At 37.1% G+C, this 26,802-nt stretch overlaps 1 protein-coding gene across 3 annotated transcripts in view; it reads right to left on the reverse strand.

The window, feature by feature from the left end:
- Nucleotides 1-2,025: 2,025 nt before the first annotated feature.
- The window catches only part of LOC127431080 (guanine nucleotide exchange factor VAV2-like), a 306,871-nt gene continuing 282,094 nt past the window's right edge, over nucleotides 2,026-26,802 (reverse strand). Inside the window, exons 9-29 of one of the 3 annotated variants that reach the window (XM_051681324.1) lie at nucleotides 26,606-26,705; nucleotides 20,620-20,715; nucleotides 18,108-18,176; nucleotides 17,821-17,907; nucleotides 14,089-14,174; nucleotides 13,706-13,838; nucleotides 13,249-13,263; nucleotides 11,290-11,399; nucleotides 11,098-11,199; nucleotides 10,108-10,196; nucleotides 9,961-9,974; nucleotides 9,674-9,695; nucleotides 9,206-9,333; nucleotides 8,308-8,379; nucleotides 8,083-8,144; nucleotides 7,580-7,696; nucleotides 7,343-7,430; nucleotides 6,979-7,102; nucleotides 4,851-4,934; nucleotides 4,358-4,512; nucleotides 2,026-3,949 (exon numbers count right to left, since the gene is read on the reverse strand). In XM_051681324.1, the coding sequence (XP_051537284.1) occupies nucleotides 3,902-3,949; nucleotides 4,358-4,512; nucleotides 4,851-4,934; nucleotides 6,979-7,102; nucleotides 7,343-7,430; nucleotides 7,580-7,696; nucleotides 8,083-8,144; nucleotides 8,308-8,379; nucleotides 9,206-9,333; nucleotides 9,674-9,695; nucleotides 9,961-9,974; nucleotides 10,108-10,196; nucleotides 11,098-11,199; nucleotides 11,290-11,399; nucleotides 13,249-13,263; nucleotides 13,706-13,838; nucleotides 14,089-14,174; nucleotides 17,821-17,907; nucleotides 18,108-18,176; nucleotides 20,620-20,715; nucleotides 26,606-26,705 (1,801 nt within the window). In that variant the 3' untranslated portion in view covers nucleotides 2,026-3,901. The remainder of the gene's footprint in view (nucleotides 3,950-4,357; nucleotides 4,513-4,850; nucleotides 4,935-6,978; nucleotides 7,103-7,342; nucleotides 7,431-7,579; nucleotides 7,697-8,082; nucleotides 8,145-8,307; nucleotides 8,380-9,205; nucleotides 9,334-9,673; nucleotides 9,696-9,960; nucleotides 9,975-10,107; nucleotides 10,197-11,097; nucleotides 11,200-11,289; nucleotides 11,400-13,248; nucleotides 13,264-13,705; nucleotides 13,839-14,088; nucleotides 14,175-17,820; nucleotides 17,908-18,107; nucleotides 18,177-20,619; nucleotides 20,716-26,605; nucleotides 26,706-26,802) is intronic. The other 2 variants (XM_051681325.1, XM_051681326.1) reach the window with 2 other exon arrangements.

Below are 26,802 nucleotides of genomic sequence, written 5' to 3' on the forward strand. Positions count from 1 at the left end.
ACAATCAAAATGCTCCATAGGCATTTTAATTATTATTATTATTATTTCCTCGATATCTCTTAACCTGACTGTATTGATTTAGGTAAAAAAAAAAAAAAAAAATTCTAAATTTTTGTTGGGTGTTCCCAAAGATCTTTTTACTTTAAACTAGATGGGCCAGTGGCAATGATGAACATCCCCCCCCCCCCATATGCAAAGAACAAATCATATGAAGATTGACTATTTGTGCCTCACATTTGCTGTACTTCACATATGTGTGGGTTTAGGTACATCTTTCCATTCCTAAGAATTTCAGACAGAGAAATGATGGGCAGAGCAGATGTGGGATCACGTACTGAAAGAAAAATGTCACACGTCATTAGAACGGATCTTAAATATGATTGAAAATCCAGTTAATGTATGGCCAGCCTGAAAGCAAAATATTCTATAGGTTAAATGAAAAATATTTATCTCAAATAGTATCAAGTATGTGGTGCTATCATTATGAAATGTGTAGTAATTTGTCTCCCTCTAGCGGCCATCCCAAACACATACATTAGAGAATGTACCACGGAGTGAATGTCTTGCATTAACTAACTCCATGTAAACGTTTATATGCTGTACTTTTAAAAACATTGCAATCTCATACATCCTCACTGTAAAAATTAAAAAATACTCGAGGCACCATTTGGGGTTCCTCAAATGCCACACCACAGGGCTGTTTCTGAGCATATGGGGACCCTAAGCAAAATCCTATTTGGAGGCCCCACAGCACGACCAATCGACACAACTGCAAAACCTTAACTAACTAATTGTTGCTATTTAATGTATGAGAATGAACAAACACCATCTAGCCAGGTAGCTAACTTACATTAATTTCTTACCAGTGGTCTGGCTGCGTTTCTCCTCCTCCTTTTTATTCCTTTTTTTTTCCGCAAGGACTTGTAGGTGTCTGTCACATCTAGCTTCAACTCTCTCCTTGCAGTTATATTCTCCCTTTCAGGCCACAAGGGGGCTCCCTATGACTGTCTAATTGAGCCATAACAGCTGCCTGAGTCTTACTCGCAGCTTTTAGTATACAGTATTTAAAGATAATAATAAAAAAAATTAATTAAAAAACACAACCTTGCTTTGTGGAGCCCCGTGGTGGTTCGGACGCTTATACCACTTATAGCTAGAAACGGCCCTGCCACACTGGCAGAACATTCTAGAGATCTTCTAATCTAGACACCCTTTCAGTTCTTTGAGAAACTTACACTTAGTTCCTACAACTTTTAGACTGTCAGCTGTTCTTTCAGCAACCCCTTTATAAGGGAAAGTCTTTGAGGCATTTAAAATATATTTTGAAGTTCTAAATAGGATATTTGAGGCTTCTTTAAAGGGTGTCTGGAGGATCTCCAGAGGGTTCTGTCTGTGTGGCTTGAGTCACTTTTAATTTTTGTAGTGTATCGTCGTTATAAATAAAATAAGGCATTAAATTACATGTTACACCAAGACAGCAGAACAGACCAGAGCACCATGGTAAGGCCACAGTACCTGAGGGCACTGGTCCAGGGGTCATGAGGGTCTGTGTTTATCAGATGAGTGAATGCTCCAGTGCTTGATTAACTTGAGTCTGGACAGTCTGGACTCTGGATAAAGTTCCTGTGCTCTGGAAAACATCACATCTAGTTCCAATACCAAATAAAGGGCACTCCACATTCCTTAACAACTACAGAACAGTCTAAGATCCATGGTTAACTCGTCACTACACCACCTGCAGTTCGCCAAAGTTAGCGCGGATGATGGAATAATGTACTGCAAAGGGCCAGTTCTCCCCTGTGATGATAATGCTATCAGCATCATCTGGTACTTTCAATGCCATCCCCACTGTATTACTAAAAAGAAGACCAGAGGTAATGCAGGAGGACTCAATGATCTTTTAGGTAGCTGAGTACATAGGAGATGGCCACAGTGTCTGAGCATCCATCCATCCATCCACATTTTAACACCAATAATAACACCACAAATAAGCAAAAAAGAAAAACATAAAAAACATTTGTTTTGATTTTTTTTATTTTCATGACAGACCTCAGTTTGGAAATAACTGACTATTCAAAAAAATGTACACAATTTCATGTTTTTGTTTTAAATCTTTTACAGGATCCATGGACAGGCGTTGTAATATCTATGATGACATGCAATGGGTTTTCATCCACTACACAAACAGGAACTAAGCCCTTCAGCCAGTGCTACCTTGACCTGAGCAGCCCTCTTCCATCACTTCCATCACTTCCTATCTCATCTACTTCATACTGTCAATTTTTGATGGCCGGCAACAGAAAAAGGTGTTTCTCAAAGAACTGTATGAGGGACACATCCATGCACTTATGGAGTTTACAGGTAATGTTCAATATTAGACTTTAAGAAACGGCTGCTCATAGTGTCAAGGATTTAATTTTTGTACTATTTTTCTTCCAGAAGTAAAAATAAGGACACTGAAAATTGCTAAAATAATATTAAACTTTAATGTCCAGGTCTGCAGTGTGGAGTCCTGTTTTAAAAGGTGCCTGGAGAGATAAAGTGCACTTGATGGTTGAGATTCTTCAACAGTGGGTCTCCTAGTCCAGAACAACAGCAAAGAAAATCCTGCCCCAACTCAGGGAATTCAATATATAGCACTGTAGCACCAAGTGTCCACCAATTAGTAAGGCAAGATACTGTAATGTAACAGGCTGCAGATGAAAAAAAAAAAAAAAAGTGTTTGGCATGGTAAAAACGTATGTGCTTGTAGAAGATGCCAAAAAATAAAATAAAAATAAAATAAAATAAAAAAATCTCTGGGTATTCATGAACATCAGTGTACAGAACAGTATTCACTTCGAAATATTGTGTTTCCCTTTTCCATCCAACTTTGGACCACTGAGAACATGGACATAAAAATGCTAATCACTGAAAACAGCATTCATGGAATCTCTTCCTGATAATTCTGCATCCTCTTGATTAAGCTGAAGGTGGCGGAATCCTTCGCTGTCCAAGCCCGCTAAAGCAGGTCCAGCTAGCTTGCCATTTCGATTGGATGCCTTTACTTGGCTGCCCTTTGTTTAAGTAAGATGGGTGAGCATGTCATCTGCTCACTTCAATCCAAGAGGGGTTCAGTCTCTTTCATGGTTATCTGCCATCCAGCTTTAGCTGAGTCCGGTTTAATGGGTGTACAGGACAGTAAACGCACACTTCTACAGAATGGGGCGTTAATGCCGCAGCTATAAACAAACCAGACTCTGTTGGGAGTGAAGAACAAATCTGAAAAGGCACCGTATTTCTGGACAGGGTGGATGCATGAGTTTGAGTGTGTTTGTGCAAGTCTGAGTTCCATCTCTTTACCTCCACCTCTAAAGGCATTACCATATACTAAGGCAAATTCTCTCTGTAAAGAATTGCAAAGTGCGTCTTTTCTTTTCTCATATATTCTTTGCACTGCTGCTGTTAAACAAATGTTCAACATTGCATTTTTATCATATATTTTCTTATTTAATAAATTATCTATATATAAATATGTATATGTTCCCACCCCCATTTTACCTCAGTGGCCGAAAGCACACATTACAGGTATAACTGTACAACTTAAAGCCATGCTTGTCCTTTGGCCAGTTCAAGGCAAAGTTCTGCTCCATTCGCAGTTTCTCTCCGCAAGCCCCTCTGACACTGAGAACAAACAGACTCCGAGCAGGTTTCTTCACAGAGATCACACAAACATTCAGAGAAACGAAAGAAAGTATATTCGTACATGACGAAAGGAGACAGAAGTACAAATATTCACTGTGAAATAAGTTTCCACCACAAAAGTTTTCCACTGATGTTTCCATGGAAACCAAAGAGTCCTCTCAAGAGGCCTGGGGATCAGAATGCAATCTGATTGGATGATCTGTGTGAATCCAGAGCTTCACTGTATCCCCTCCTCCTCGACGTACGTGGAGGGGAACCACCCAATCTGAATGAAGAACATGGACAGATTAGTCATAATTCACAAGACTATCTTAAAGGGATAGGCTAGTTCACCTAAGAATACAAATGTTGTCATCATTTACTCACCCTAATGTTGTTCCAAACCCGTATGACTTTCTTTTTTCCATGGAACACGAAAGGAGATATTAGGCAGACTGTTCAGCCTAAGTCAATGTCAACTTTCATTGCATCTTTTTTCCATACAATGAAAGTGAATGGTGACTGAGGCTTACATTCTGCCTATCATCTACTTTTATGTTCCACGGAAGTAACAAAGTATTACGGGTTTGGAACAAAATGAAGGTGAATAAGTTTTATTTTCAGGGGAACTATCCTTTTAATATACTGCAAATCAAGACAGCATTTATTGCTTTGCACTTGCTGGTTGTCTTACCTTGCCGTTGGCCTCTCCTTTCCACCAGCCTTGGTCTCCGCCGATCTTACTGTAGATCTTAACGATGTCCCCCTCTCGCAGAGACAGCTCTCTCATGTCTCGAGCAGCAAAGTTGTATCGCGCCACAGCTGTGCTGACCACTCTGGGTGTGAACACTGCAAAAGGCCACCAGATTACCACATGTAATCCCCAGATTATAACACATTTAGGATGCATCAGAAAGCAGTTACATGTTTAAACAGCACATATGCATGGATATTAAATAACATTTGAGTTAGATGTGGATGAATTGTGTATTAGAACAAAAGGGTGTGACTACTACTCTAGATATCTAGACACAGAATGAATCTTATGAATTTCCAGACCAGGAATGAAAGGATGAGGAAAACAGAACCAGGGAAAGGATGTGAATGGGAGGATGAGGAAATGGAAGTAAACAGGGGATGGAAGAGTCTGGACAAGAAGATGAGAAAGAAGCTCAGATGGGAAGTACCTGACCAGAAGGGAGCAGAGCTTTGAGAGGAGAAGTTGAGACCCTGAGGACTTAGGAAGGAGAAGTTGTAGGAAGCAGAGGAGGCTGCTGAGACAGGATGGAGAGAGTGAGGGAGAGAAAGAGAGAGAGTGAGAGGGGGAGAGAAACAACAAAGAGAAGGGAAGAGGAGGAGGGGCACAACAGATTTAAAGGGTGAACAAAAGCAGAAAAAGATTAGTCAAAGGACATGGTCTCCTTATCAAACAAAAGCAACGTAAAGGTCAGTTGTGTGCCAGACAGAGAGAGAGAGAGAGAGTATGTATATTCCGGGAAAAAGTAGCTGGAATTCTCACAGATACAATACTACAGTAGGGGTGGGCACTGATACAGATTTCCTGATATGATATTGATTCATATAAGTATATTTCAGTTATAATGTCCATTGTGCTTACATATGAAAGAAATTCTCTCCCTGATAATGCTGTTAATTATACAGGGGAACTCCTAACCAGGTGCATTACAAAAATATAAAATGTACAAATTATATGTCATCATTAGTTTTCATCATATTGGTCACATTTTAGCTTTTAAAATGTGTACAAATCCATGTATTGCATCAATAAATATGCAATTTTATAATGCATATACTGTATATATTGTATTTACATTCATAATTTGTACTATTTACATTGATTTGTAGAACGCGTGCAAAAACAGGTACTGTCTCGTTAAGAGCGCACATTAACGAGAGAGAGAAGTCATATGACTTCTCGACAGCATCCGTGCTATGCATGATTAGAATTAAATGTTAATTTTTTGTTGTTTGTCTTACTGTAAAGAACAGAGAGGATATTAAAAGAGACATTATTCAATGACAAATCAAGCATTGGAAAATCGATATTTGTACTCCGTTCTAAACAATACGATATTTAAAGTGCTAGTTCACACAAAATGAAAATTCATCATTTACCCTAATATCATTCTGTCTCTGTACTTTCTTCCATGGGACTCAAAAGGAGATGTTTTATAGAATGTCCATTATTCCATAATGGGGACTGTGGCTGTTAAGTGCCAAAAATGACAACAACAAAAAAGGCACCACAAAAGTAGTTCATATGACTTGTGAGCTATACATTTTCTAAAGCCATGTGATAGTTTTGTGGAAGGAACAGATTAAAATTTAAGTCATTATTAAGGTGTAATATGGTGCATCAAGATGTGTAGCACAAGGTTTGATGTAAATGAGGTCAAAAGTAATTGGTTCTTGGATGTCTCGTCATTGACGTCAAACCTGGCATGACACGTCTCGATGCGCCATATCTGAATTCAATGAAATTCAGACCACTTTTATGATGATTTTATGTTTTTTTTTTGAATACATATGGTGTTTTGACAGCCCCAGACCCTATTTTAAAAATGAGCACTCTAGACATTATGCAAAATATCTCCTTTTGTGTTCCACAGAAGAAAGAAAGTAAACAACATGAGGCAGAGTAAATTATGACAGCATTTTCATTTTTGGGTGAACTAAGATTCACTAAGATTTGCAGCTCTGGTGTTTTCACATAACCTCTAGATCTTCCTTCTAAAAGCCCTCCGCACCCTCACTACCACATAATATGCATTATCTTTGCTGTTCACAGCAATGCATTTACATAAAAGCATGAGTGAACACCAGTTAAACATGACTGGAAAGTGAACAAAGGAGGCCTAGTGCGGGCTATAAGCCGAGGAGGGTAAACATAATTTATAATAAATCTAATGAAGCATATGTTTATTGGAGCCTATTCTGCTGGCCAAGCAAAATTTGCCCCAGTTGCCAAAAGTCAAAGTCAGGCCTCTGCTTCAGCCAAAGTGGGCAGCCCCATGTCAACCAAGCCTAAGATGATTGACAGCTGAAACGCTAGGAGGCGGGGTATAAATAATGTGAGGGTGTAACCATCTGGCATGGTTTGTTTGTTCAGACTTGCAGAGCATGTCCATAGATTGTGGAAGGCTTCTTGCCAGACTGGTGGGGGTTCAATACTAAGTCTGTGCCAGCGTTGAGCAGGCAAGAAAGCAGAGAAGTGAAAGTAAGGGAGGGAGGGAGAGAGAGAGAGAGATAAAAAGACATGAAGAGAAAGAGAGGATTATTGTAACAAATGTTTACCTGGTGAGCGAGTATTGGTGCGAGAGCTTGAACGCTCTCGGGATTTGTAAGGGTACCGTAATGTCGTGTCCAACAGCTTAAAGCTCTCTTTAAGTGAGTGAGACTGATAATACTCCACAAGTTCCTGTTACATAAAGAAACATATATCAAAAGTTACTTACAGCAATTTCATGTTTCCACAGTTATCTTCTGTAATAACATACTGAGAAACTAGATTTGCATTTAGAAAAGGAAATATTAGTGCTTTCAAGAAAGAAAAAGAATAAAGTTTTAGATAAGCTTTGGTTTTAGACTTTGGTTCTGTGTAAATGTTGTTTGCCTTGCAAGCGCTGTAATAATTCCAAAAGTGAGACACTTTTCTTACCAGAAGGCTATCAAACTTTTTTGCCTCTGTGATGTGAATCCAGTTGTCTTTCTCAACAACTTTAATGTGCTTCACTTCATCATTAAACCTGTGAAAAGGAAAAACACGTACCTCTCATTTGCAGCATCTCATTACCACAATTCATTAAACTATACACACTGCACATAAAACCCAGGCAGGATGTCATGTTTTGAAGATTAATACAGTGCTTAGTCCATGTATACGTATAACGCTCACTTGATACTGATGGCGAATCTCTCTGCCTCTGCCGTCCTTTCTCGGATCAGGTACGTGCCGCTGCTGTGAGACTTGAGCAGGTTGTCGGCTTGCTGCCGTTCCATATTTCCTGCAAACCTGAAGCCATGGGGAAAACACACCTCATTCAATAAGCCTGTTCAATACCATGTACATCATTACAGCACCTTTAACAGAGGTCATTACCTCATTAAAAACCATAAAGACTTAACATGCCTTGCAATGAGCCTAATGCTAATCAATCATTTTCATCGATTCTAGTTATGACACAAATACAATTCCATGCAAATTTCAGCAGGCCTCATGACAGTAGCTGTAAATATCACGTTATACAAGCTTTACAAGCATACTTTGGTATACAGGTTAATGCATAATGCTCTTACGAGACTGCAAATCATATATTATAAAACAAAATCAGGTTGTAGCTTGCTGTTGGAAAGTGGTCAGAATAGAAAATCGATGTTCTCTAGAATAGGATGAGATACCAGGGATAAACGTAGTAATCTGTCTCTCTGGAGGACTGACGGCTGGAAAATGACTGGAAAGGCTGTAGAGAAGAAAAAAGATGAAACAATTATATGATGTACGAGGTTTGGTTTAGTTTCTAATGGTAAAGAACATGTTCTGTTGAGCACTGTAATACATATACATGTATATTTGCTTTTTTATTATTACTTTTTTGTAAAGATATTGTTTTTACAAAACAGTACCTTAGGGTCTAAACATGGTTTCACATTGGAACTGGGGAAGAAGCCAGTCTTTAGGGTTTGGATAAGCTTTCCCTGAGAGGTAAATGCAACAATTGAGAAGTAAAGATTAATGAATTAATGATTGCATCCCACATGCAAGAAAAAAACAAACACACACACACACACACACACACACACACACACACACACACACACACACACAAACAAACATGACTGGAGGTTAAAATACACCAACTGTAGTAGACTAGTTATAAAAATATATTTTACATTATTTTATTAATAGAAAAGTATTGTCCCTTTGACAAAGGAATTATTAAGCTTTTATTCCCTTGGCATAGTTGTGGCAAACAGCGCAGTCATTGCATAATATAATCTCTCTGTGAAATGCAAGCTCGCATCACACCAAACTGTCAAGACCCATCTTATGTGTTCCTTACAATTCCTTAGAATGTAATTTAAGTAATCTTTTGTTTCTAACCACATTCATACACAGTTTTAGCAACAAAAAAATTACAATAATAATCTTAGAATAAATAAATGTTTATACCAGTAGATTTCCATTGAAAATAAAGTAAAATACATGTTATTTTCCCATTTAACCATTGCTGAAGTCTACTGGAGCTCACAGCTGATTGGTCAGTGCTTTCTGCACGTCATTTAGAATGTTCACTTCAACGTGTCCAGTGTAGAATGGGTGTTCTTGTATTGCGATTTAAACCATTGCAAATACTGCTAGAATTCCTGAAAATGTTACCTGACCAACTGACCAGTACATAGATTTTTACTCACTTTTGCATTTGGTGAGTATAAGTTTTGGACCCTTGGTATGGCCATAGATATTTCCTGAAAACATTTTAAATTGTGAGGTGAGGCATGTAATGTATATCACACATCATACCTCCCACCACGATGTGTCTGGGTCTCCCTTCAGGAGTTCAATGACTTCTCCTATCTGGAAGCAAAGTGGCATCTTGCCTGGTGGGGCAGGGGTACCATGGTAATTCCTGATGGCCACCATCTTTGGACCTTAAGAACAGAAAAAAACAACAACAATATAATCAGAACTGTATTAACAGATCAATGTATGCACTATATGGCGTTCTATATAAAGGCCTTACAATTCATCTTTCATTTCTCAGAACACACATAGACCTACACTCTGTTTACTTCACAACACACATACACTAGATGGCAACAGAGAGCTGCAGTCGGATTTCTTTTGCGCATTTGTTCTAGATTTTGTCCACTTCTGTTTATAGAGCTTTTACCTAAAGCTGTGCGCAGTGTCTGAATTTTTCGTACTGACATAACCACATTAGTATCAGAGCAGACAGAAGCAAAAATCTCTCTTTTTTTTTTTTTTTACCTGATTGTGGAAGTCCAGGCTCCTGTCAGAGATATATAATGGAATGCAATTTAATACACATCAATGTTTTCATGTGATTATATCAGGCATAATTTTTATGACATCCAGAGCTTAGTGTTTTTCAAAACTCAGGACAAACTTTAAGATTAAATAAAACAGATGGCAAAGTGGTGAAGTTTGGGAAAAGTCAGTGCACAGTGTCCATGAGAGAGGATGATTAATTCATCAGACATTAGTGCATTAATTCGAAAGATGGAGGTTTATGAGTGCAGACCACTAAAACTCACCAAATCATGGGGACCTGAAATAATATTGAGAGAGATAGAAAGAGAAAGAGAGTGAGAGAGCATGGTCAGTGGCTAATCTTTTTAATTAGAGCAGATGTAATGCAAATATGGGCACTTTCAAGTAGCAGCTCTCTGTGTGAGACTCACTTATTTTGCAGATGGTGATAACCTCCAGACATTCCTTATGGGCACCGGTCCCACACCGTGAACAGAAGTAACCCTGGTAGAATATACCCCTAAAGAAAGTATGACAGAGAGAGAGAGAGAGAGAGAAAGAGAGAGAGAGAGAGAGAGAGAGAGAGAGAGAGAGAAAGAGAGAGAGAAAAAGAGACCGAGGAACAAAATCATGATGAAGTGTTTGGGTTTTAAGCTCTGAGAAATGTTAATATAGTACAATACTACATCTTTATTTCCTGATGTCCAACTGAAGATCAAACACATCCATATTATCTGATATGGCTTGTGCAAATGTTGCCAGTTGGATGCTAGGGTGGAAGGGGTGATGGCCAGGGCATTGCTATGTAGTCGCTAAAGGTGTTCTGGGTGAATTTTTGGAAGTGTTGCTATGCAGTTGCTAGAGTGCTCTGGATAATTGTTTACAAGTCAAGAGGTGATGTTTTAACACTTAGAAATGTAAGCACCATGTCTCTCCCCAAAAAGCTGCACAATTTAAGTTTTCATTCAAGTCTGTAGCACAAACGGTGCTAAATTTACATGTTGAAGCTTAATACTTAGGTTAGGGGTTTGTTTAAATTCCTAACCCTAAGAATAAACAATAGTAATAGCTTTAGCAAGTACTGTTAGAAAATATATCAATACAACCACAACCATCACTCCATACAACTCTAAATCCATATGTCGGCAAAAATAAGTGGCAAAATTAAATGTATTCGCAGCTAGTTCCCGGCCACTTTGCACATACATTGAACCATTGAACTGTTATAATTAGCAGCAAATTTAGGTCAGTGCACTACAGTTTCATGTGAGTCAATACAGCCAATCAGCGACTTGCAGCTCATGTAATAGAGGCCAGACCAGTAGTCCAGTAACATGGGTCGAAGCCTGTTTCAGTCCACTGCATTGGTTGTATAATACTGGGATGGAGTTTAGTGTGTGTGTGTGTGTGCGCGCCCTCACCTCAGCAGCATTTTGCAGACCCTGCAGTTGGTGTTCTTTTCAAATGTGTGCATTTGGAAGTTGTGCTGGTTGGCAGTGGCTCTTTCGGGTTTGATGTTTGACCTGCGTGGTTTAACAATCACATGATGTGGCGATTTGGGTCAACAGAGCAAAATACTGTAAAATTTTTACACTGATGTAGTTCTAACTTACATGGCCATCTCAAACTGCTCCATCCACTTGCGCTTGGTGTCTTCTGTCTTGCAGAAGAACTGGAAGCCCTGTTTCCCCTGCAGATGGATCAGGTAGAAGCCATACGACCACTGTGGAAGGAGAGGAAATGGAGAAGGTGGATGGAGGCAGGGATGGTGGAAAGAGACATACAGTAATGGATTGAAAATAAGACTGTGTACAGGGCAGTTCACACAGGGTGTGTTCGTTTTACATCGATGTTATATTTTAATTGTTGGTCTATGTACACATGCATCTTTTGCCTTTGCATCGTGTCTTGAGTAATGAACGGCACGTCGAGATGTTTGGGATAACTGAATAAGGATTTTCAAAAGTCATTATATAGAGATTGCACACACAAAGCAAAATTTCTAGCCTTAAAGGAATGCTCCCGGTTCAAGTTTAGCTCAATCAATAGCATTTGTGGCATAACGTTGATTACCACAAAAAATAATTTAGACTCTTCCCTCGCTTGTTTAAAAAAAAAAAAAAAAGCTGAGAATAACTAGAAAAATGTTATGCACTATAGATATTTCCATTACTTTACAGGGGTTGATTTGTTTCCATGTCTTTTTTTATTTTTAATTTATTTATTTTTTTTTTTTACAATTTCCTGATATTTCTAGGTTTTCCATGACAGTGCATTCACACCACAGCTGAATGTGGCCCAGATCGGATTTTCTGCTCAGATCTGATTTTTAGGTTGTTCACATGACATATCTGACACTGGTCTGAACATCCGACACCCCTAAACTGCGTGTAGCACTCCCTGAGCATGCGTATAACAAACTCTGGCATGTTCATCATTATAGAATGAATAATGAATGAAATTATAATAAAAAATGTATTTATCAGTTTTTAACGTAGATAGCACACATGCCTATCTGATAATATGTCCGTGAGTGATGAAGAAAGACCATTGGTGCATAAAGTATTTTTATGTTGTCATTTTCCTTCGTATGGTGGAATTTAAATAATCAAGTTCAAGTGCAATATTACCTACGAGCGAAACACCATACAATCGAAAGACAGCAGGAAAAACGGCATTACAGATATGTAAGGTAAGAAGAGTTATCTTTATTTATTTCAGATTTCCATTGACTGGCTTGCATTCGTATTTTGATACAGTTTGAGAAATACAGAAACTGTGTTTTCTGAGCGAGTGACACAAGCAAAGAGCACCGTTATATAAATCTATATCAGTATGTTTTCATACGCATACTGTATTTAACATATAATCCAAACGAATCACTGAAAATAACTGTTGAAGCCTAAACTTTTATTTTCTTTCCTTAAAAAGAAACTGAATGCATTAACTAGACAGATATGACTCGCACTTAAAAGTTTTTAAATATAACAGGCGTATATACGCTGGAAATCAAGTGTGTAAATGACGAATGTTGAGGTAGATTCATGTAAAAATCACATTAAATCTGACCTGGCTGTTCACACCGAAGACCCATTGGAAAAAATCAGATACGTATCTGATTTATTTACACATACCTGTATGAAAGTGGCCCAGATCACTTTTGACTATTCTCACGATCATCCAATTAACAGATTTGTCACATGAGAGTGAAAAAAAAAATCAGATTTGGGCCACATTCAGCTGCGGTGTGAACGCAGCCAGTAGGAACCCTTGCTTGCATTCTGTTTAATACTGTTGTGCTTCGTCTACCTGTTTTTGAGTGCATGAATGCAACCTGTGTGAACAGCCCCTTAGTCTGCATTTTTATCTGAGTCAAGAAAGATGACAACTTCGTAAATATCTCAAACAAATTGCCAGTTTTAAAACTGCTGATTCCATTCCGACTGTGTAAAGCTGAAGTGGATCTTTTGAAATGGCAGGAAACAGATTACAACATTGCAGAAGAGACAGTCAATCAGAGCACCTGATACTTGCACACATGACTGCTTAGAAAACATGAGCTTTCGGCTTACCATTTTTCCACTCGACTGGTAGGCATGCAAAAGAAACAACAGATTGACAGGAAGACAGAGAGAGAAAGAAAGGGAGAGAGAAAGAGACCCTGTTACACATGCATTCTCATATACATGCAAAAATTCCTGATTGCTAGATTTACACATACACATGCTAGAGCACCGAGCAGGGCAGTGCATCATTTCTGATTGGTTGAAATTATGAGCATCAAGATTTAACGCTCAAGGACAAGACTATATGAACGCAATCCATCTGTGTTCACCAAGCAAACTACGAGATTAATCCCTTAATCCCATGCCTTGCATGTTTAAAATGCAGTACATTAAGATTATTGCCTGAATCAATAAAAAAAAAAAAAAAAAAAAAGAGCAAAGAAATTGCTAAATTATGCCTTAGTTGATCGGGCATATTTATTCTGAAGTAGGGGCAATGATTGGCGACTTGAAGGACTCTCACCTTTTTCATGTCACGGTTGTTCATGGGGTCATCGGACATCTTGTAGAAGTGAAGTTCAATGATCTCCTTCAACTCATAGTTATAGCCTTTCCTCTTGCATACAATTACCACTTTATCAAACAGGAAGATGTATCTGGATACAGAAGAGAGTGATACACAATATATATTTTGTGGCAGAACAAAAACATGAACAAACGCTGAACATTTATAAGTAAACATTAACTAACCCTAAACGAGATTAATAAATGCTGTTAAATTGCTCATTGTTAGTTGACGATACCTAATGCATTAACTAATGTTAATGTATAGAACCATATTGTTAAGTAATACCAACAATTTCTTGTTGTATAAATGTGGTGTGCAATTAAACCGGTTTGTCATACCTGTCTTGTTTTGTCCGGTTAACTATAGAACACACTTTCAGCTCTCCGTCTATCTTTGGCCTACCATACTCCTCCAGCTTCACCTGCTGTGTATGACACAATTACACAAATTATAACAAATAATATATCAATACCTTTACATTGGTATAAAGACTTGGAGAGTTTGATACAGTCCATCCAAGCATAGAGTCACTTGTTCCTGTTTGCAGTATTTAATAAAGCAATAATCTGTGTAAAATATAAGATCTATTGGCAGCATCTGTGGTATGCTGTCAATTACCACAAAAAATTATTTCAACTCGTTCCAGTTTTTAAAAACAGAACAAGCATTTGTTGAGAGTTCCTATGAAAGTCTAAGGGGCAAGTGTACAATGTTTGCCCATAGACTTCCATTGTTAGTACATTTCTGTACACTGTTTTTAAGGTACAAGTTAAAATTATTTTCAGTGGAACTAATGCCACATTAAGTTCTATTTAATCTGAAACATTCTTTTATCATATAAAGGTTTATGTAATAGGCGTTGCCATGGAAAAATAAATCAACACATACAGTATATAAACATGAAAAGTACAAGGTGAAGACTTCTTGCAAGAAACTTGCAATCTTGTGACAGTTACGCCATATCAGTGTTAGTATATGGGGTAAGGGTCCAAAGGTTGCTCCATAGACTTCCACAGTAAGTGTATTTTGATACACTGTTTTTGAAGTATGATTCAAAAGTGGTACTGTTGCCGCAGATGCTGTTAAAAATAAACCAAAATAATTTATTGACACTAACAATGGAAGTCTATGGGGTACGTATACAACAGTTGCCCCAGAGTTTCATTGTAAATCCATTCGGTACAATGTTTTTGAGGTGCTACTGATGCCAAAAATTCTGTTAAAAACAAACTAAAATGGTTTTGACATTTAAATGGAAGTCTAATGAGAAAGCGTGCAACTGTTGCCCCATCAACCCCTTAGATCCACGGTTTTCAAACTGGGAGGTGCGCCTCCCCAGGGGGTGCCAGAGCATGTCAGGGGAGGTGCAGAGATTGATGATAATTTCACCAAGTAAAATCAAAAGATACATAAATACAATAAAAATGTATTGTAAAGATAAATGAAAATTATTGTCATAATGGACCATAGTCCAGCTTAATAGACCATGGCTCTATAGCGTTATAATACTGTTAATGTCGAGAGCACAACATGCATATCATGCGAGAGCGCATCCATGTACCAGTTGCGCCAGTGCGAATCTCTCTGCAGACGTCTTTGGCTCTCACTCAAAACTGGACGCGCACTCTCAAACAAACTACGCTGCTCTATGAAATCTGCCGTTATGTGAAATGGACATTATTTAGGGGTCAAGGGGGGCACAGTCTTGTAAATTTTCTCAGAGGGGGTGCTTACTGTCCAAGACTTTGAAAACCCCTGCCATAGATGAACAGTATATGGAGAAGACATCTAGCAAGTATCTGAGATGTTACTGACCAAAAAAGTTTTTTTTTTTTTTTTATTGGATTGAAAGTATTATAATTTCTTCTACACTAGAGAAGCTACTATATTAAGAGCCATTAAAGTCATGTCAAAGCACACAGTGAATGTCTTTTGTCCCTCAGCACCATGCCTCATTGGCTCAATCATGTTTTGCCACAGGCGTCATCTGCGCCACAGACCATCACATAAATAAACCAGAGCTGATACACTAACACCTACATTAGCCCTAGCAGACACTGATTTCATTCCCTTTAAACACAATCATATACACATCCTCCCAGTGCTCATGGCCTGGAGGATTTCATGATTTATTTTACTGAACAGAAGTGATAGACGAGGGGCAGGTGGAGGCTTGTAAATAACAAAATGTTTGGGGATAAAGAGGAATTGACCAGCATGTAAAAAAGAGACTGACTGCACAAAATAAGTCATTCATAGGACACAGTAGATTGATCAAACCTGTGATCCAAAGATTTAAGCAATCCAGGTAATCTATTTATGAAGGGACCATAAACAACAGAGCTCAAAAATAAGGATGCCTAGATGGCCCAGGGCCAGTGAAATAGAAATTCAGACCAATTAGCCGAATAGGCTAACATACTGTAGATGAGCTTTTGCTGAAATTGTAAGAATTACATGTAATGATAATGGAAGCAACAAACAAATCAGCAAATTTTGCATCATATCCCATCATTTTCCACCAAACAAGATATTTATAGCTGTCACAGTTCATGTACATTATAGCTGTAAAATGTCCAGCAATAAATTGCAAAACTATAGCTGCAAGCAGCAATTAAGGGGCCTAGCACATCAATCATTATTAGGCACAACAATGGCAAAAAAAATTTATAATAATTAAAGCAATCTGGTCATGATTTTAGGCAAAATGGTTGAAAAACCATGAATACTGTATTATCAATTGCAATGGGACATAAAAGCTTATTACTTTTGATCAACATGTGGCGCTGTCACCAAATTGATATGGTGTAGTCAAGGAGGAGTTCGAAAAAGTTAGGTTTTTAAAGGATTTCAAAATGCCGGACAGGAAGTTTGATCGATCATGGCATAATTGGTATCCACGTTCTTGGCATGACCCAAGGAATCTGCCAAGACTGATCTCATGATAATAGCACAAAGTAATCAAAAGTTATTAGCATTTTATGAAAATGTGTTATAACTTTTGACCAGAAGGTGGCGCTGTCCCAAAACATTTTGAGTACCTTCAGGGTACATTATGACAATGACACATAATGAGTTTCGTATTGATATGTTAAAAAAAAAAAAAAAAGCATTTTACAACAAAATACAAAATGGGTGATAGCCAAAATGGCCGACATGGGAAAATTTTATATAATTCGACTCTGCATCCTACACAGAATCTAACAAGACCAGATTTGTGGTGAAACCGTTCAGAAGTTATAAACAAAAATATGAATTTTTCATATCTCGTGACCACTAGGTGGCACTGTGCCGAAACTGTGCAGGTACCCTCAGGTCATGATTGTCATAACACACACCAAGTTTGGTGTGAATATGCTAAGGCATTGCGGAGATATAGCCTCACGTCCAATTTGGCGTGCTCTACGTCAAATTTGTTCGCACGTTATTTGAGAACCGTTTGACTAATCAACTTGAATTCCATAACTTTTTGTCAGCCTGGTCTGAAGATGATCTGATTCAATTTTGTGCAAATCGGACAAACGGTCTAGGAGAAGTTCGAAAAAGTAGGTTTTCGACAAAAACCCAAAATGCGGGAAACATTTTCAAGAAGGAAAATTATGACATAGGGTTAGTCTCGAGCCAAGGGATCAGAAGAAAGAAGAATTTTGATTCTAGCACTTACGGTTAAAAAGTTATTAGCATAAACATGTGTGAAAATTTGGGCAGTTGGTGGCGCTAGAGGGTTTGAGTTAGAGACTCCAAATTTGCTCCAGTTAATGTTCAGACTGTCCTCTATCTGTGTGCCAAATTTCACAACTTTCCCGCATACAGTTCTATGGGCTCCCATAGACTCAATGGTAGAAGAAGAAGAAGAAGAAAAAGAATGCTAACGATTACAATAGATGTCTACGCACTTTCAATAATTATTAGGTTTTGTTTCAGGTTGAAAGAATTATTAGGTTTTGTTTTTTATTGAAAGAATACAGCATTTAATCATTTTTCTGACACATAAAATATGCTGCTAAAAATAAAACATAACTGTTTTGTGGAAGTAAAAATCAAACATTTGTTGAGTCATGAACACTTACCAGATTTTCTATTGAGCTCTGAAATTCACTAATTTTCTTTAGGGTTTCGTTGTCTCTTTTCACCTCGTTGATGTACATGGCCAGGTCCTTCAAAGGCAAATAAACAGAAAAAGACTCAAAAAGAAACTCAAAGCCATTCAGACACCAACATTTTGATTCCAAGAGATCATTTCACACTACAAAATCTTCCTAAATATTGTTGGGATGATTATATTATAAACCAACTGTTGCTAGCAGAAGAAGCTGAGATCTTAAGGTTGAGATGTCAATTACATTAGAGCTCTCACCTGCATAGCCTCTAGTGCCTCTTTAAGCTGCTGTCTCTCTGGCCGATCGACTGAGTGACTCACTAACTCCTGTGGACAGACAAAATAATTATTGAGTCATACACAAAGCATGGACTGAGCACGTACACATATTGTAATATGAAACACATAGTGCCATATAGTATGTGTTTATGGAATGGAGTATATTCATAGAGTGAGTATGTATCTAAAGTGCATGCAGTACTGTGAAAATGTTATTGGCCCCTGTGTGGCAACATCTAATTCATAAAAAGGAATAATAATAAAAAAAAATAAAAAAAACTGTTGTTCGGAATGTCATGGTGACAGCAAAATTAATTTGTTCCGTTGATAAATCGATTGGTTTAGGCAGTATAAGTTGGGTGCCATTCTTAAAAGATGTATTTGGTGTTTTTTAAGCCATGCTTTATTAAAAAAAAGTTGTTTTGAAGGACATATACAGTAATTATTCATAGCACCACAGCTTGCATGCTTTGCAATAATTGTGACCAGCTCAAACATTTTAAGCGCACCAAACCAGAATCACATTTTGAGTTTTAGGCACTAACGTAAAAAGGAAGGTCTCAGCATTCCAATGATATAATTAATGTCTTTTTTTTTTAAAGGAAATGAAGACAGAAGACATGGATTAAAACACTCCAGTTGTATGGATTACTTTTATGCTGCCTTCATGTCAATTTTGGAGCTTGTACGCTTTGGACCCCATTGATTTACACTGTGTGGACAAAAACACCTAATTTGTTCTTCAAAATATCTTTGTGTTCAACAGAAAAATGAGAGTCATACAAGTTTGGGACAACATGAGAGTGAGTAAATAGAGAGAATTTTCCTTTTTAGATGAACTGTACCTTTTAAGAGCATAAAACAACATTTATAGTTTGAATTGTATGATAATGCTGACATAATTTGAAAGCTGAGACTGTTTTATCAAAAATAATAGAAAACACAAACATATTCCCAAAAGGTTTTTCACAAAATTTCATGCGACTTTTGACACATTTTGATAGAGCAATGTCTGGGCCAGAATTCTTTGCTTTCTGGAAGTTTTAAGGGAATGAAAAACATCAATTCTTGTACTAGGCTTAAAGCTATTACAACCGGTGATGTAGCACAGAATTACAATATATATGATCAGAGACATAAAAAAAAAACTGTGAGTTGAAAACTACAGAGCTATCCTTCAAGGAAGAGCCATTTGAGAAAATGCCTCTGCCTCTGGTGTGCCTTACAGAAAAAATGAACAAACAATAACAACTAAAACATCTACATTGAAAACATTCTGTTCCTGGAAATAACAAGTACACACATAACGACACACCTGGAAAAAATGCAACACACACACACACACACACACACACACACACACACACACACACAGTCACACAAAAGTGAAGATACAGCCTCGAGTGGAATGTACGCATACGTGCGTATGCATGACCATCTGCACAAATAGTCAAGAACATGCACTCACAATCTCAAGCACAAAACATACACACGGCAACACCCCCTCCGGGCTTCAGGATAATATGATTTAAGCATGGCTGATTTAAACAGTGTCACTGTATCCAGAGGCTTAGAAAAAAATTATGGTGGGGCCCGATCTGAAATAAACCACTCACATCCTTCTCTGCTCTCTGACGCACGTCACACTCTTTCTCTCCGCATCCATTATAAATGTCTGCTGTGAATTAATGATGGTTTGTATCATGCAGGGCATCCTGTTTTATACATGATCTCTATTAGCAGTGGCCGGCCAGTGTGGAGAGCCACATGGGTCTTGTTGGGCTTGAATGAGGTAAAACGATCTGAATGTTTTTTAGGGTTGTGGGGTTAGTAGGAGATGGTGGTGTCCTGCTGCTTTCAAACTTTAAATCACAATGGATGGAAGTTTAACAAGGTCCTCAATTCACACATCTGAATAGGCAAAGTTAACCTTAACACATAGAAAAGGAAGATCACAAATGAGATCTTTTTAACATCTCTCAATTGGATTATTGGATTATCATTATTATGCAGAAATTAAGATTTTGCTTAAATCTCCTGCTTCTCAGATTTTTTACTTATCTCGTAGTAATGTGTCTTTTCTAGAGTCACAAAAGAGATCTCAATAATTTCACAAACTTTGCTCAGATTTTCCAAAATAAGGTGAAAGATTTCAATATGAACTCAAACATTCTAATCAAATTCTTACAAGCCCAAATTATCTAAGCTATACTAGTATCAGCATTAATCGTATAGCTCAATACTCTTGCTGTATGTCAACAATTGTCCTATTTTTCTGTTTTTATTTTTCCTAAGCAAATTTAGAGACAAAGTGGATACTAAAATAAAACATAATAACACAGCATCTCCATTAAGTCCCATTAGCTCTGAAAGAGTAACCTCTTAGCAATACAAATTTCCTCTGGGAAATAAATGCTCTCAGTACTAGTGTACAATAGCTGAGCTCAATCATGGCAGTGTTGATAAAGGACTCTCGTGGAGTGGTTCTCACCTTAAGCAGAAGGTGGTATTTGAGGACCCTCTGCATGGGGACCACCAGGAGATCCTGCAGTTTGAACTTGCCCTCCTGGACCTTCATGGTACACTCCTGTGGTGGAGGATTATTGCAACATGTCAGCTGTTTTAAAAGTCTCAGAACAAATACTTTATATAGGTAGCTGACATGAAGTGTAGTACAGTCTTAACAGTGTCCTGCAGTGTGACATGCTATATATATACTTACTTTCTAAAACAATTTTTAAACAGCATTTTACCATTTCTTGAATAATTGTTAAACAAAGTTTTTATGACCTCACATTAATTGAGAGACTACATGGAATATTTAATAAATGAAAAAAAAAAAAGAAAAAAAAGAAAGAAATGACTATTTAAGTGAACTGCCAAAAATATATATATATATAAATAAAAGGTTAAAAGAAATGGTGACCAATTTCAGAACCTGAAATATACTTTTCCTTATGGGCTCTATTTTCGTGAGAGTGCGAAGCGCAGCGCTACACGCAATGACCGTGCACGTCTTATCCAATTTTCGTGAGAGTGCTAATTCTAATAGCAATTTTTATGTGTGAAATGTGTGTGTGGGTGTATTGTATGTTAATGGAGAGAGCGCAAAGCGCACTTTGCTATTTTCATAAGAAATACGTCATTGCGCTAAGACGTTTGAAAACCACGTCTTAACACGGCGCAAAGTTTAAACTCAGTTCCTGCATTTGCAGTTAGGAGATTCCACCAGCATGTAGAGATAAAGTTCATGTCCAAACAAAATATTATGGAACATCAAATTATGTCCCTGATGATCAGAGTTGTAGCCATCTTATATGAAACAAAAATGTATGAGATTTGTGTTAAACTATCTTTATTTTTCAATTATCATTATTATGTTTAAATTTACAACTGTATTTATGGTCTAATTTGTAGGCCTAAAGGTATTTTACCACCTGTTGCCATAGAGTGATTTTTAACCCTGTAAAGCCTGACATATGAAAGAATTGTCAGAAAATTCTATATATATATATTTTTTTTTTAATATGAAACTTTTAGTACGATTAGACAAAATATAAAAAGAAATCATTTTTTTAAATTTTTTTTTTATGTATCATATTTGAAACATTAGGCTTTAAAGGTCATTATCCTCCTGAGGCCCAGCAATTCATTTTTGCATGTGACATTTGTTATTTAAGTTTTTCTTAGCCCATACATGCTACAGTGATAAATCTTGGGGTATTATCAGAGGACTCCCTGGGCTTTTCAGAGATATCAAATGTTTGAGAGTTTGGCCACGACAACAATCTATAAATATGGATTGAAATGTACCACAGTTCAATTCAGCACATCAAATACAATATTAATAAAATATATATTTTTTTTCAATAAACAATTTTTATCATGTGTATTTTATGCACCAAACACTATATTGACATTTAAAAAAGGGAAATTGTAAAAAAAAAAATCACTGGGTCTCACAAACTAATAGTAAGATTACATGATCATAACAGCTTGTAATGTAAAATAATGAGATCTTTATAATGACAGAGCAGGCTGCATATATGAAAATACACAGAAATATTAGTTCACACTTTAAATATATCTTATAAAGGTATATATCAAAATTTTCAAAGCTCTGTGATTTTTTATTTTTTTATAGTGGGCATAAATGTAATGTAATGGTGATTGAGCGATATACCACAAAAACCTACTGTATCATATTTTATACATGTCATTTCAACATGCTTTTTCAATAAAATAATATAAAAAATTTAACCAAGCACAAGTTGCTTATATTCAGCAAATACTCGTTTTAAAATATATTTACTTTATTAAAATAAGCTGTCATTTATCCCAACATAAGTGTAATTTTTTGCGGAAGTCCGCCGCCATTTTAAATGGATTGATATAAACATTGAAACCACTTTTTTCACAAATAACCACTAGATGGTGCCAGAAACATGTGAAACTTACATACCATACATTTCTTGGCTTTTCAGCTGGAACAGAGAGTGAGACAGGAGCTGTCAAACATTGTGTATCAATATTTGATACATACGGCATTATAGGGTTAAGTCACTGCAAAACGGGCCGGTGGAAAAAGTTGGAGATAGTAAAATATTTGTAATTGGTTGGCTATGATTTTTTGACCACTTCATTATTTTGATTATATTTGCATTTAGTTTGAAATGTCATTTCAATTTAGAAGTATTTTTGGTTAAATTTTTTTCATCTTTCAATAAATCAATTACATTTTTCAAAATCAAAATCAACCGGTAAAAGTGAAGTGCGTACCAATACAATCACTTAATACTAGCCATGATTTGTGTGTCAGTAGATGATTAAAATACGTACATTCTCTGTAATTTAACAGAGCCTACATCCAAATTCTGAAAATGAGAATCACATTTTCCATGTGTATAAAAGGAGCGTGTCACTGTCACAGAAATATGCCATTGCAGGATGCAGTTAATGCACAAAAGAATGTAATTTATTCTTCTAATTTACTGCATACAGTCCATTTACACTACCAACTTCTAATGAATGTGCTGTCTTGGTTTATATCACTGGTGCTTAAGGGAATGAACTATATACCCAATTCCAAAAAAGTTGGGACAATATGAAAAATGCTTATAAATACAAAAAGTAGTGATTTGTAAATTATATTCACCATTTGCTAAATTGAAAACACTACAACTACACATTATATTATGTTTTACCTTGTGAACTGTTTTATTTTTATTTTTTATGTTTACAGTAAATTCAAATCAGATGACTGCAACACTCCAAAAAAACATTGAGGCAGGGGCAATTTAAGACTAATAACAATTTGACGAGTTAAAATAACAAGGCAATGTGAAACAGGAGATGTTAAACAGGTGAGGCAATCGTCTCATAGTATATAAGGAGTCTCCAAAAACAGCCTAGTTCTTCAAGAGCAAGGATCATTCGAGACTTGTCAATTAGCCCTACAACAACACTGTCCAGAAGCGCTGCCGACTTCTCTGGGATCGGTCTCATCTTAGATGGAAAGTAGAACAGTGGAACTGTGTTTTTTGGTCTGATGAGTCCACATTTTTTTTATTTTTTTTTTAAAAGCCATCGTGTTCTCCGGTCCAAAGAGGAAAAGGACCATCCAAGCTGTTATCAGCGTCAGGTTCAAAAGCCAGTGTCTATATGGGACAGGGGTGTGTCAGTGCCCATGTCATGGGTAACTCGCACATCTGTGAGGGCACCATTAATGCAGACAGATATGTACAAATTTTGGAGCAGCATATACTGCCACCCAGCACAGTCTTTTCCAGGGACGTCCCAGAATTTTCAGCAGCACAACTTCAAACCACATACTGGCCGAATAAGCAGAGAGTGCAGGTGCTAGATTGGCCTGCGTGTATTCTTGACCATCTCCAATTGAGAATGTGTGGTGCATTATGAAGCGCACAATACGGCAACAAAGACTCCGTAAAATTGTGCAGCTGAAGACCTGCATAATGGATGAATGGGGGAAAATTCCACTTTTTAAACTTAACAAACTTGTGGCTTCAGTGCCTAAATGCTTAATAAGTGTTATTAGAAGAACTGATGTTTCACAGTGGTAAACACTCGACTGTCCCAACTGTCCCGACTGTACTGTACATTTAAACAACAAACAAACAATGAAATTCACAAGGTAAAACATCATATAATGCATTTTTCATACTGTCCCAACTTTTTCGGAATTGGGGTTGTATATAATAGGACGCAGATGGTGGAATAAGCAGAAAAGAAAAAATTACACTTGACACATGCCCGAATTACACATGCCCATTTGCATGTTGTGCGTGTGATTTCGCCAAACCCACTTGCTTAGACTTAGCGCATTCTTGCATGAAAATACCTAAACTTCATGACCATGCCCACTGACTTCATGGTTATGACTTATGGCATAGCACTGTGCTTAATGCTGGCACTCTTAAAATAGGGCCCTATATATTTATAAATTTTAACCTAAAATCTTAACATAAAAGTAAAAAAAGTTTACATGTTATTTGTCAAGTACTCACATAAAAAAATAAAAAAATAAAATAAAAAACATTAAAAGTGATATTTTAAACAGATACACTGTTCTGACAAGATAAGGAAAACATGAAACTGCATTCGCAACTCATTTAACTTTAACTGTAATGTGATGTATCTCTTAGTGAAACAACAAGATTCAGTGAGAAATAATGTAGGGCGATAACTGATTTTATCTTAAGGATTTGATAGGCTTACGTAACGTGAATCATGTTACGCTGATATTATAGGTTTTTATTATTTTCCCCCAGCTCAAGCAGCCTTGGTTACGTCAGCAGACATTTTTGTGAAGTGAAGAAAGTTATTACAATTTTGATGAAAGCATTTTTATTCCCCCTTTAGAATAAGCATGCACTGATGAATCATGCACAAAAAGACCAGTGGCATTTACTAGGAAAGTATGTTAGGTCAATTTTGATTTCATGTTGTCTTTATACTGATACACTGTACAACAGATAATCTTTAAAGCCAAATATAATGGTTTTTCTCTGCCTGGTGGATTTGCGGTTTTCACTTTATGAGTTAATCCCTTCAACATAATCTCCCCGTTCTCACGCAACATTCACGCGAGGAGAAAGAGCTATTTAACTGTCATGCTTGACATTCAGAATAGACTGAGGAAGAGGTTCCTCATTCTCTATGACTATCAGTGACTCAATGTCCTTACTGATGAGAGATGTTTGGCTAATCCACTCCAAGAGCCTCTCGTCTCATTCCAAGAGGTCTCGTAACAACGCTCTGAATGCACTGTGCCTGATTACAAAGCCCTTCTAGTGTTTCAGATAACTGGATGATAATTATGTGAATTTGTCAACAAGCGTGTACACAATTTTGAATGCTGTGATTTCATCTGTAATCTCCTCAAATCCTGCCTGGGAATAATGGCTGACTAATGTCCTCCCTCTCCTGTTTTTATTTTTGGAGTCATTAAAGCAGCCCACAACGCCTCTGACTGTCAGGCACAACAACAGCCCTGTAGTCTTCACGTTCTGAGAAGCGTAAGGAGAGAGCAAAATTAGTTCATGTCCCAAAACTGACAACAACAGTCTGTTGTGGGGAAACTCAGTGCTGGGGCTGGACCACTTGAGCGGGCTCTGGGAGGGGCCTTTTAAAGACATCTTTCGACTATAGTGCATTTTAATTTTTCAGGTTTCAGTATTTACATCACATGTGTAAGCACCACAGTGTTACGTAACAAAAGTGTTTCTGAAATAGCACTGCCCATGTAGTTTTCAGCAATGAGTCTTGTTTTTGTTGCACAAGCACTGCACACCGGACTCAGGGAGAGTTCACAATGAAAATGCATTTTTATCAACACACCCTTTTTCAAAATAGGCTATGATGAAGCAACATAAATTAACAGAGCAAACTATTCATCCATTCTTTGTAAATTATTTACCATTTGTATATAAATGTGGTCCCAAACCTCATGTAAAACAGATTTCATTTAATTTCAGATCAGGTTTGTATTAGTTCTCTATGGCCCACTCACGCTAAACATTTTATAATTGATGGAAGTTATCAAAGGAAATACTTAATGTGGTAAATCACAGTCACAGTTCTGTTAAGCAGCAGAAACACTGTTTGAAAGCTCAACACATGCCTGCTGCGACACATGATGTATGAAACAGGCCTAAAAGTCAGACCTGCATTTTGCATAGATGAATTTGAGTAAATTTCTGCATTATGGATTTCAGAGACCACCCACAAGTTAGGATTACATCATGTACTTCACTATACACATATTCACTGAAAATGTATATAAAAGAAAATGTGGGTCAAACATTATGCATTTAAGAACCAGCAATCAAAATATATATCAGCGTTATGAAAGATGCATAAACTCATACTGCTTTCACAGAATTAAAGCACCTCTACTGATTAATGCCTAATAGCATTTGTGTCAGTCAAGGGGTTTGATTATGTTAAGTGCTAACCTCCACTTTACACTTGACATCTTCCCGTGTGGCGATCAGTTCATCCAGTGTCTTCTGAGCATTCTCCATATGGCTGCAGTACTGGCCATAAATCAGCAGTCTACAAAATAAAGATAATTTTTAATCATTAATAACTATGACTTTAGATTACATTCAGAACTGAGGACATGCTTTACGGTATTTTTGACTACTTGAGT

The sequence above is a fragment of the Myxocyprinus asiaticus genome, chromosome 40, assembly GCF_019703515.2.
Source record: "Myxocyprinus asiaticus isolate MX2 ecotype Aquarium Trade chromosome 40, UBuf_Myxa_2, whole genome shotgun sequence".
Classification (NCBI taxonomy): Eukaryota; Metazoa; Chordata; class Actinopteri; order Cypriniformes; family Catostomidae; genus Myxocyprinus; species Myxocyprinus asiaticus.